The sequence below is a fragment of the Amblyraja radiata genome, chromosome 17 (genome assembly GCF_010909765.2).
Source record: "Amblyraja radiata isolate CabotCenter1 chromosome 17, sAmbRad1.1.pri, whole genome shotgun sequence".
NCBI lineage: Eukaryota > Metazoa > Chordata > Chondrichthyes > Rajiformes > Rajidae > Amblyraja > Amblyraja radiata.
Window position 1 is genome coordinate 34,510,795 of NC_045972.1, and position 12,462 is coordinate 34,523,256.

At 41.2% G+C, this 12,462-nt stretch overlaps 1 protein-coding gene across 2 annotated transcripts in view; it reads right to left on the bottom strand.

The window, feature by feature from the left end:
* Nucleotides 1-2,251: 2,251 nt before the first annotated feature.
* The window catches only part of mmp15 (matrix metallopeptidase 15), a 63,798-nt gene continuing 53,587 nt past the window's right edge, over nt 2,252-12,462 (bottom strand). For both annotated transcript variants that reach the window (XM_033036105.1, XM_033036106.1), the window contains exons 8-10: nt 5,194-5,344; nt 4,393-4,508; nt 2,252-3,949 (exon numbers count right to left, since the gene is read on the bottom strand). In XM_033036105.1, the coding sequence (XP_032891996.1) occupies nt 3,510-3,949; nt 4,393-4,508; nt 5,194-5,344 (707 nt within the window). In that variant the 3' untranslated portion in view covers nt 2,252-3,509. The remainder of the gene's footprint in view (nt 3,950-4,392; nt 4,509-5,193; nt 5,345-12,462) is intronic.

A 12,462-nucleotide genomic window follows, 5' to 3' on the forward strand; every position in this document is an offset into this window, starting at 1 on the left:
CTGAGGAGTGAATGAATAATGCGATGTAAAGCGCCTTGAGTATTAGAAAGGCGCTATATAAATCCCATCCATTATTATTATTATTATTACAGAACTTACAGCGCCAGAGACCCGGGATTGATCCCGACTATGTGTGCTGCTGTATAGAGATTGTACGTTCTCCCCGTGACCACTTGGGTTTGCCCCAAGATCTTCGGTTTCCTCCCACACTCTTTGTAGGTTAATTGGCTTGGTATAAATGTGAAATTGTCCCTAGTGTGTGCAGGATAGTGTTCATGTGCGGGGATCACTGGTCGGCGCGGACTCGGTGGGCCGAAGAGCCTATTTCTGCAAAGTATCTCTATACTAAACTATAGTCTTTACTGTATAGTGGAGGAAGGCAATTTGTTGGGTCTTGCTCATCCATTTAGAAAAAAAAACAAGCCACATTCGCAGCTTCAACTATCTGCTAATGAATCCATCATTTTGCCTGCCTTGTATGGAAATCCAATCCAAAAATAATGACACCAAAGGAAACCATATTAACATTAGATTTAAATATATATTTTACCAGATGGATCCTTTTTCTTTTGTGGGCTCAACAAAGTTAGGTTCCAACGTTTATCTTTTCATAGGGTTTTTCACTTTATAGCTCGTCTCTCTGTCACCTTCCATCAAGGCTGATGGATAATTCATGACATAGCAAGAGACCATTATCTTCATATTTTTGTTACATCCATGTTTTCTGGCATTAGGAGTGGGTCATCTGAGCACCTGTGAAATCACAATTTCTCTTTGACTGACAAAGTTTTAAAAATACTTTATTTTCTAATTGAATCTATTGATTGGGTTATAAAGCTCAATAGATATTTTTTCCAATGGCTGGTCTTGTTTTGTGCTGAGTTTGCAACAGTCATATATTTATTTCGAATTGCACCCTTTGATGTGTGAACACTATTCCCAGGGTGTATCACCCAAGTGTAATTTCTCATAAATATCTGCACAGCTTCAACACTGACTGCCATGGTCATAAATGGATTTCAACCAGATAGGTCTGATGAAAGGTCAACAACTTGAAATGTTCTCCTTCCTTGGAAGCATACTTGCAAAATATTGCCAACATTTTTGTTTTTAGAACAGATTTTATCATCCTCACTCAATGTTTTCCATCTGCCTGATTGATTTGACTGCATCAAGCAATTTAGTAACTTTTGCAGTTTTCCCAAATCAACGTTTAACTTTTGAACCACGATGCTTGGGTAGAAAGTGAAGAGATTCAAATATTGATCTTACATGACTTTTAAATAGACAATATTAACCAATTTTTTACCCATTATCAGGTTTTTTTTTGAAAAATTAGACATATGCTTATTATCATTTTCCTTTTCCATTACACGACTCACACACGGTGTCCCAAACAAATTTATTCTGGGAACAAAAATGATGAATAAAGAAAATCAACCATTGTAAGTTAATTACTTCGCCAATTAGAGAGGTTTCAGAAGCATTAGAAGCATGAGGAAAACAAAGCAGCAAGAAAATAGGGAACGCATATAGCAGTTGAAAGAACAATGTCAAGAGATGAGATGACATACTTGGGGATGATGAACTGAGGAGAAGTTGGATGGCACCAAGCATTAAAATTGTGCAGTCAGTTTTTTTCGAGCAAATGAAACTGATGGTATACTACAGAAATGAGAATTCAGAATTCCCGCATGGCTGGAAATGCAAGCTCTGTTCTGAAATAGTTATACTTTGTGGAAGGTGGAAGGAAATAGGCTAGTTGAGCGGGAAGTTGATTAAATCAGGCTGAGGATTTTAGGGAAAGATCGGAAGAGGCAGGCAATGTTGCAATGAAGTCCGAACAATGAAGAACTTGATCAATTAAAGTTGACAAAATGCTGAAGGTCTATATTATATGTAGCCTGACTTAACCTCAAGTTTTACTGGACAGACAGTATATCAAGAAAATGCTTTCAGTTTTGCTGAAACAAAAATATAATACTTTTGGGGTCTTTCTAGTGTTAAAGTTCATTTAGCTGTAACAAAATGTCCAAATAGACTTTCAAGGAGACAAAGAAGTACATTTCAAAGTTGTTGGTGGAACCTGAACCCTGCAGTTCTGCCTAGTATCATTGAGAGGATTGCATGCAAATGATGAAAAGACAACACATCTTAGGAAACGTGTTGAAAGAGACTGCATTTGTAAATTCTGCTAAAATTAAGCTCTGAATAGCAGAACAGACAACCCTATTCCAGATGCATTTTTTTTAATGCCCAATGCCCATACAAGGTTAAAACCCTTTCAGATTGCAGAATGCCCCTATTAAAATTCACTCTAGTAGACGATTATCACCAGTCCAGCACAGTTCTGCATCCAATATGGAAACAGGCCTTTTAAGTTTACGGAATCACAGTACTGACATCTTTATTATTTATACATACTATATTCTTCTGAGGACCAAACTATCCACAAGGGCAATGAATCCCTTTTTCACCAATTGCCTCTTAACAATTAGAACCCTTGTTCTAGTTTAATGAAAGATCCCTGCAGCCAAAAGGCTAGAGACATATCTACAACTAATGGGATCTCCCCCCTTGCAGTGCAGAATAGGGCAATAGCCGAAGAATCTCAGCTATCAGTCTGAGTAGTTAAGTCAGGACTCCTGTTAAACAATGGTGATTCTTTACAGGAGTAATAACCTAATCTACAGGAAAGGCACAAATACAAAGCTTTGAGCAAGAATTCAACAGTCAACAAATACATTTAGTTGGTCCTCCACTAAAATCTGGTGAAGTGGAATGATTTCCTTTCAATAGGTCTAATCGCAATTTGTAGAAAGTTATGGCAATTATCTCTCAGTGATACTGTGGATAGCATCTTTTCCCAATTGTATAGCGATTCTGAGGAAGTTCTTTGGAGTACTTGGTCTAAATGCAATAATTCTAAGGCATAGAGAAACAACATTGCCTTTTGTGGCTGCTCCAATTCTTCCATGAATTACTGTAAACTGTCACCAGTTGTACTGCCCTCATTACATGCTAATCCTAATCAAATCTTCAGCTCAGGAGTGGAAACGTTTTAGTATGTTAAAGTATGTGTAGCGGATAGAAACTATTTATGAATTAACCACAATGAATAATGTGCTCAAACAATATCAATAATTTCAAGTGTTTTGTGTGATGTCGTTCTTCATTTATAGCTAATAAAACTCTTTGAGAAGCATTAAATGGAGTCATTCCTCAGGTCAGGCCTCACCTTGTACCACTCCACTTAGCCTAGTTAAGGGGAGGGTGTCAAAGAGGTATGAAACCTAGAAACCGCATCACAAATTCTTTCAGCCAGATTTCACTAGGACCATATCAAAATACCCCAAATTCCTTATGTTTTTTTACAACCAATGCTTCAGTTAACATAATTGAGCAGGATCGTTAAAAGCAAAACAAATAAAATTGAGAAGCAGCGTCACCTGTACTCAATGTCTGTGGCCCAAAGTGATGAGCCACCTAGCAAAAGCACCGTATTAATGTCAAACCCAGTCCTGCATAGAACGTTTACAGTACAGCAGGAGTCTTGGAGTTCCTTTCTTCTGCAGTTGGAGTATGGCATAGATCAATCCGAGAATGCACAGCAGCAGAATTAGTGGAACAATGACAATCACTATATTCATGACTCTGGTATAGTCATCCACAGGGATATTAATATGAATGTCCACCTCTTCTTCACTCTCTTTGTCTTTCTCTTCCTTTGTCCCATCATCATTGTCAGCATCATCGTCATTAGCTGTATCATTATCATCATCAACATTGTCATTATCCAAATTAGGCTCCTTCTCAGTAAAATCAGGTTCAACATCTGGGCGGCACCCCATCCAGTCACGGAGGATGGATTTTGGATAACCAGGCTCTGTTCTCAACAGTTGGTTGTTAAATTTCCAGTATTTGGTACCTTTGTAAAAATGTGTGTATGCTGCCAGACAAACAGAACCAATTTAGACATAGCCACTCAATAAATTGAAATGTATTACAATAGTAGACGGAAATACTGTACAGTTAATTCCATCACCGTTTTTCTAGATAGTTATTTGCCACTGTGGACAGCGCATCTGAGTATCAGCTGATTGCTGAAAATGTTTGCTTCTTGCAACACAAAAACCCTACCAATATTTGGGCATTTATTTAAAATATGACCGTGATTGTAAAGCCACTGTGGAAACTAGTGTTTGTTAGGCTTTAAAATATGATGTTTTGATCTTGCATCATACAATTGTATGTTAATTACTTTGAAATTAATTCCATTTCTTGACATTAAACAAAGAGGAGGTTGCTCCATTCAATAGACTGCACTTACTAGGGTCTACCAAACCCCAAGTCATTATATTGTCATAATTCCCAGTATGAATAATTTCTCACCTCCATCGTCTGTTAGGAAAGCGCCTTTTGGTGATGATGGAATTCCTTTCCAAACACTTATTGGCTTTGGATAACCACTATCTACTGCTCTCTTTTCCTCACTGAATCGCCAGTAGCTGAAATCATTTGAAAGTATGTTCAGTATTCAATATTATTTTAGCATCATAACAAGAGCTTTGAAAACCAGTCTTCCCAACCACACACTATTCTCCAAATAAGGGGAATCAAATCTCTGCAACCAAATGATCACATAGCAACATACAAGGGAACCTGAACAAAGTCAGAAATTCCATTACAAAATGGCATCAAACAGACAAATGAAATATGTTAGAAGTCTTTACAAAGCATAAACTAAAGTGTGCCCTCTCCTCTCTCTTAAATTTCTTTACTCTCCCCCACCCCCTCCTGACTGATAATCAGTCTGAGGAATGGCCCTGACCCGAAATATCACCTATCCGTGTTCTTCAGAGATGCTGCCTGAGTTACTCCTGAGTTATTCCAGCACTTTGTCTCCTCTTGTGTAAACCAGCATCTGCAGTTCCTTGTTTCTGCATAAACTAAAGGATATTTGGCTGGGGAAAATAGCTGAATATCTCATAGTCCATAAGAAAAACAGGCTCTACATCTGCTTGTGTAGTTGCCCTGAGTTTAGAGTACAGTTAAAAATGGTCTAGTACTGATTCTATCAAACCAGAAATGATCCAGACCTTTCCACAGGTGTAAATATTATAAATAGGAACAAAATTAATACATAAGTTGACCTATAGTAAAATGAAAATGGTAACATAACTTAAAGCAGACCTGTCGCCTTTGAAGAAATAAGTCTGACCAGTAATTTCCCACCAAATGGCTGCATCAATTCCATCAGGAGGCATTCCAGCACCAAGGGCCACTAGATGACGGGGGTAACCTGGCTCCAACATTGCTTCATGGAACAGCCAGAATTTGTCACCTGCAAATGAAGGAAAGGTTCTATTTACTTTTGAGTATGAATACTTATCACTTTTAAGACAACATATAGAAATTCAATTGTGAAAGAAGATATGCATTCAATTGATATACTGCCAAGACTCAAGAATGTTTTCTTGTCATAAATCCCAAAATGGAAAAATGAAATTCTATCTGCTTAATGCAAAGATTCAAGCATATAGTTCCATTTGCAATAGTTCAACAAATAAAGCAGCCCGTGCCTGCATGCTGCAAACCTTGACAAAATTCAGACTGTACACTGTAATCATGTATAGTCTCTCCGGGAGCTCCAGTATCCTCCCACACCCCAAAGATGTACAGATTTGTGGGTTAATTGGCTTGGTAAAATTATAAATGGTCCCTAGTGTGTGAAGGATTACATCAGTGTGTGGGATCACTGGTTGGCGTAGACTCGGTGAGCCTAAGTAACCGTTTCTGCGCTGTAACTCTAAACTAAACTAAACTTTCCGCTGATGGAATAGAATGGAATACTTTATTGTCACATACGACAAGGCAGTGAAATTCTCATATTTGGCTATTCCCCCCATGCCAGGTCCTCCATTGTTATTCCTCCTCCCCTAGGTCTACCGCCGCCGAGGCTTCACCACCACCGAGGCTCCACCACTGTTGCAGAGGCTCCACCGCTGCTGCAGAGGCTCCACCGCTGCTGCAGAGGCTTCACCACCGCCGCCGAGGTTCCAGTGCCGCTGATGCTCACCGCCACCGCGAGGCTCCACCGACCCAGACAGGCTTTGTCTCCCGGCTTCTCTGCAGCCTCCCAGGACGCGTCTGCCGCCGTGGCCTCCTGGGAGGCCCATCTATCCCTTTTCTTTAGAGATGCTGCATGACCCGCTGAGTTACTCTAACACTTTGTGTCTACCTTTGGTATAAACGAGCATCTGCAGTTCCTTTTCTACATTCTTATCAGGACCTTGATTGGCTAGCATGCACCAAAAATGCTATTCACTGTCCCTCTAAATTAAACTAATCAATCTAATCTAAACTAAAATACTGATAAATGGCAAATTGATTTTGTGCCACAAAATCATAGGCACTGGAATCACATCTGGTGGATTCTTATGATATGCCTAATAAATTCCTCATGGTTCGTGGCTGCAGTTGTAATTACATTCTTTGGCAAGACCAGGAGTCTAGACTAGGTGAGGGTCCATGAATAGTAGAATTCGATTTTGTCATAAGAGTCATCAGTGTCTCAGCAGCACTAGTACTAGTGCTGGTACTTGGTGGGCCCTCCAGTAAGCAGTTGTGAAATGGCAAAATGCATTAGTGCTTAAAGTAGATCTGTACATAGCAAATACAGAGTGGTTTTAACAAAGGATTTTAACATTCATTTGTATTGGCACATACTGACCAGTTCATGTCTAAAGTCTGCTCAGGTTAGCTTTTGGAAACAATATCTCCAAGAACCAATAAGCGAGTAGCCCATAATGTGGCTGTTCTGCAGGTTCTCCCTTCCCATTACAGGCAGTATTTAAACATACCAGTCTATTAAATGGATCCTTAAGCAAACATTTCTCTTGCACACGTTGTGCACAAAGCAATATTGAGTCCATTAGGAGATTGGCCCTGACAATGCTGTGTGCAAATCACCTTAGTACATTTCCTCATTAATGGAATAAATTATAGCTTTTGATTGCAACCAATAATGTTCATTGAACATTCACTAAAAAATTAATAGAACGTTACACAGGGATTGAAACTGTGATGCAAGTTAAAGGGCCCTGTATTGGAATATCGCTTTCTTGCACACAGCTTCCCCTAGCCTCAGGTTCAATGCTCAGGATAATGGAGATCCCATTAATGGCTGCATTATAACTCTTCACAAACTATTGCTACAAATCACATCAGAATTACAAACTACAATCCTAGATCAATCACACATGTAGGACAAGTCACAGCTTCGACCTCAGCAAGGACAGATGACCAATACAATACAATACAATTTATTGTCATTTTAGCCTCAGTGAGGCTCAAACGAAATTCTGTTTGGGAGAGATCTCTGCGTCCTTTATCCAAGCCATCACAGCAACCTCTCATGCAGCAGTTCAAGTTCAAGTTCAAGTTCAAGTGAACTTGAACTTCTGTGGCTATCATGGAGAAATGTCCTTTAAGATTTCATGTTCAAACTGCCGGTGTGGCCCCAAGAATCTTAAAAACTGGTGCATGTTCTTGCCATTGATTAACGCGGTAATGACAAAGCAGTCGCAATCTCATAGGCTTGTTTCACTACTCAGGTACTGTTTCAATGCACAATTCTGGGTGCATTGCCCTTAGCGCCATTAAGTATCTTTGGCTAAATTCATGATACTTTACAGATGATCCAGTTGATCCTTAGCATCATATATGGATCACATATTCAGTGCATCAAACAAAAATGATTTCTAATAAAGGCCTTCATGGTAGTCTGATCCAGAAGATTAAGATGAATGGAACCCATGGTAAGTTTAGTTTAGTTTAGTTTAGTTTAGTTTAGAGATACAGCACGGAAACAGGCTCTTCAGTCCACCCTGTCCGCACCAACCAGCGATTCCCGCACATTAACACTATCTACGCACACTAGGGACAATTTTCACTTATACCAAGTAGCCAATTAAATGACAATCCTGTACGTCTTATTGTGTGGGAGGAAACCGAAGACCTCGGAGAAAACCCACGCAGGTCACAGGGAGAACGTACAAATTCCGTACAGACAGCACCCGTAATCGGGATCAAACCCGGGTCCCTGGCACTGCAAGTGATGTAAGGCAGCAAATCTACCGCTGCACCATCGTCCCGCCCTGGTCATTTAGATTCACAACTGGCTTACTCATAGAAATCAGAAGGTTGTGGTGTTATTCTAGTTGAAGGTCTGTGACCAGTGAAGTTCCGCAGGGATCTGGGATGCTGCCAACTTTGTTGTTTGTGATATATATAAATGACTTGGACGTGAATGTAGATGGGTTGGTTAGTAAGAATGTAGACAACACCACAATTGATGGAGTTGTGGAAAGTGAGGCAGGCTGGCAAAGTATACAGCGGGATACAGCTCAGCTACAGAAACGGGTGGAGAAATGGCATATGGAGTTTAATCTAAGCCCATATAAGGTGTGCACTTTCAGAGGTCAAATGTAAGGGGAAAATACGCAGAGAATGGCAGGACCTCTTAATAGCATTAATGTACAAAGGAATCTTGTACAAAGTCTATAGCTCCTTGAAAGTTGTTATACAAGTAGATTAAGTGATAAAGAAGGCATATTGTGCGCTTGGCTACATACATCGGGCCATTGGATATAAGAATCAGGAAGACATGTTGATGCTTTAACTTTTGATTAGGCTGCATTTGGAATCTCGTGTGCAATTCTGTACAGGCAGATACAATAGAGACATTCAAGAGGGTTTTAGATAGGTATACGGAATCAAGAGCTGAACTCGCTATCAAAACATGGAGGGGACGGGGGACACAATTTTTTGGCAGCTACGCGCGCATGCGCACACTCACACACACACACACACGCGTGCGCGAGGCTTCAGAGGCTCAATCCAGCGCTAAATGCAGCTCAACTCTGCCTGTCTCACCGGGTTAACTACAGCCCTGTCTGGACTGACAGGACACCAGCGCTGCTTCTCCGCACTGGCCATATTTCCCGCAAGTCCAGGCCGGGCTGAAGGTTAACCTGGCGGGACTGGCAGAGTTGAGCTGGGTTTAGCGCTGTTTCTCTGCGCTGGCCTGTCTGGTTCCCGACCAAAGATCCCATAGCGGAGGACCTTTGCTGCCGACCTCTCTGGCCACCCGCGGGGGGGGGGGTACTCGGGAGGGGACAGGACAGCGCCGGAGACCCGGCCGGGATCATCCTGGCTGCGGATGAGGCGCGGGTCTGTGCCATGTCTTCCTCCTCCAATCATCGAGCTCTATCCACAGTCCCAACACCCCCCCACTCCTCCCTCTCCAGTCATCGTGCTGAATCATGTCCCGCCCCCATTGCCTGCTGAACGACGTCTCTCTCGTCCTATCGGCGCCCTCGATCATCAGTCCCACCCCCACTGTCTCGCGGAAAGCGGAGATTTCACCAGATTTTTAAATCCGGATGACAAAAACTTGGGGGGATGTCCCCCACCTCTCAAAACATGGAGGGGACGTGTCCCTTCTGGCCCCCCCGGGTTTTCCGCCCCTGTACAGAATGATTGGTTATGGATCACGTGGAGATTAGTTGAACTTGGGATCATATTTAGCATGGACATTATGGGCTGAAGGGCCTGTTTCTATGCTGTACTGTTTTATGTTCTATATTCTAATTTAGAGGAACCAGTGTTTAACATTCTTGGGGCCAATCTGACACGTTGAATGCTGCTCCGCATTCAAACTGTCAGAATGGCCCCAAGAACTGAAATAAACCAATCTACAAATGGAATGCAGATACCACAGCAGTCTACTAGTTGTCTAATTGTTATGTCATGATATTCTGTGGTGAATATTATTCCAAGTAGACAAACATCATTTTTAATTGAACACAGGATAAACTATCATAAAGATCCAGTGCAGGTGGCAGTGTAACTCTTGTCTTCTGCTGACTGGTAAAATAAGATGTCTTAATTATTTGAATCAGGCCCAAAGTAGACTGGCAGCCAAAAACTCTGCACTTCTGAACCTCCTTCACTAGAGTAGGGCACCAATAATATCAGGCCTATAAAGTTCATTTAAATTTGGATATTAAAATTAGCTTTTGGACAGCAGCGATAGACACAGGCAACATGCTGCTCTGAATCTTTCACATGTGCATAATTGGCATGAATAGGAATTGAATCCCATCCAGACATTAAGTTGCATAAGACTTTTCCGAATGAAGATACATGTTATTGTTTGTTGAGATTATATACAGTCACAAATTAGTATCTCTTCAATGCTGAAAATGAAAATGTTTCCTGTTTATCATTTACAGTAGTGGAGACTTTCCTAAACACTTAATTCTGGATCTCTGAAATTGCTAAACCGGGTTTAATTTCCACAGCTTGCATATGTCCAATTTTGGTTTTGGCAAAAGGCAATAGCTCCTTCCACATGCTGTTTAGCTCCACACACACACAGCGTGTGCTTGTAAGGAAATGGAATTTGTAAACAGCCTTCTGTGAATGTTCATGTGATGTACAAGCTGCGTCACCCACAGCTGTTCTGTGCTTATGTTTGGGAAGTCTGAAAACAGGCAAATTGTACAATAAAAACATACATTTTCCTGAATTTTATACCAAAACGTTCCAAAATAATGGGCACAATTCCCACCTACAGGGTAATTCGTTTTGAACAAGTTAATATAAAGAAAAAGATTCAAGGTCAAAGATTAATGAATTACTTTTAAAAAATAATGTTCCTAAAATAATGCTCCCAAAATTGTTCCCTTAACTGCTCTGCTTGGGGCACTGATAGAAGGAAATATAAATCAAATGAGAGGAATTCTTTCCTCCTCATCTGTAAAAACCAGGTAGCTAATATGAAAATAAAAGCTTTTCGCTGTACCCCAGTACACATGACAATAAACTAATTGCATGGAGTGTTTTTGGACCTGGCAAATGCATTTGGATCTTTGGAGTTTTTTTTGGAGCGCTTTTGATTTCTTTAGAGTTCCAGGATCGATAGTAAATTTAGTGAAAGCATATTTCCAAGATGTCCAAATGTGTTTTAATACAGCAGACTTTACGACAGCATGGCAGAGACTAGTGATGGTCATTGTGGCAGGTGTACTATTTCCCCATGAGTTTTTATAATGGCGATGGAGCTCATGATTTGAGCATCACGGTGGGTCGTCGGCAGGGATAGACGGCAGGACGGACTGCACCTCCCTCCAATCAGGGCCTATATGGATGATATGACCTTGGTGACCACAATAGTAGCGTCTACAAGAGATTATTAGAGAAGCTAATTGATAATCTTAAATGGGCTAGATTGAAGATTAAGACTAGTAAATCACGGAGTATTTCATTGGCAAGAGGAAAGGTAGTAGAGAAAAGATATTATGTAGATGAAGAAGAAATCCAGGTTATAATGGAGAAACCAGTTAAAGTTTGAGTAGGTAGTATAACAAGTTTGAGTGGGTAGTATACATTTGAGGTTGGTTGACACGGAACAGGTTCTGCAACTTAGGAAAGATGTTACTGACGGGTTAGAGAAGTCAGGGCTTCCAGGCAAGTTGAGGTTTGGGCTATTCCATACGTAGGTGTGGCCATTGACAGTATATGAGGTGGCCATTTCTTAAGGTGGAAAGGTTAGAGAGATTGGTTAGTTCATATATTAGGAAATGGTTAGGAGTTCCACGGTGACATAGTAATGTGGCTTTATATGGGAAAGGTATTCTTCATTTACCATTGTCTAGCCGAACAGAAGAGTTTAAGTGTGCTAAGGTGAGGCGAGAGTTTCAATTATCAGGGAGCAAGGATACCTTAGTTGGTAATCTGATGCCAAGTGTAACTAGAGGGAGGAAGCAGAATTCAAAGCAGGCAGTAGGAGGAGAAGCACAAGCAGCTCTGAGGCATACGTTCATTATTGGTAGGGTGCAGCAAGGGAAAGGTGGCTTAGGGTTCAGCACAGGGAGGCTTAGGGTTCACCAGTGTGGAGTAAGGCAGGTCCAACAGAGAGGACAAAATTGGTTGTAGAGCAGGTACGTCGTCAGGAGGAAACAGTGAGATGTATAAGAGCACTAGCTCAGGTTCAGGGACAGTGGATGAACTGGGAAAGTGTAGAAAAGAGGTTTAGCTGGAGGGACCTGTGGTGCATGGAGGCGGATCATGTTAGTTTCCTTATAAGGGCTATTTGTGATGTGCTGCCATCACCGCAGAACCTTAAACAATGGGTAGGTCTGAACCCGTCGTGTCCCTTGTGTTCAGATGTCGTAACGTTGAGGCATATTTTGTCAGGATATAGTACTAGTCTTTCTCAGGGTAGTATACTTGGCAGCATAACCTGGTCTTGAAGTGCTTAGCTGCTGCAATTGAGAGGAGGAGAGCACAAGTGAATTCAGTAGGCATCAGGACTGAGAGTATAGTGATTCATTTTGTCCGTGAGGGAGAGACAGGTAGGGGAGGGAAATTTTCAGACAGGTATGAGTTAGGCCA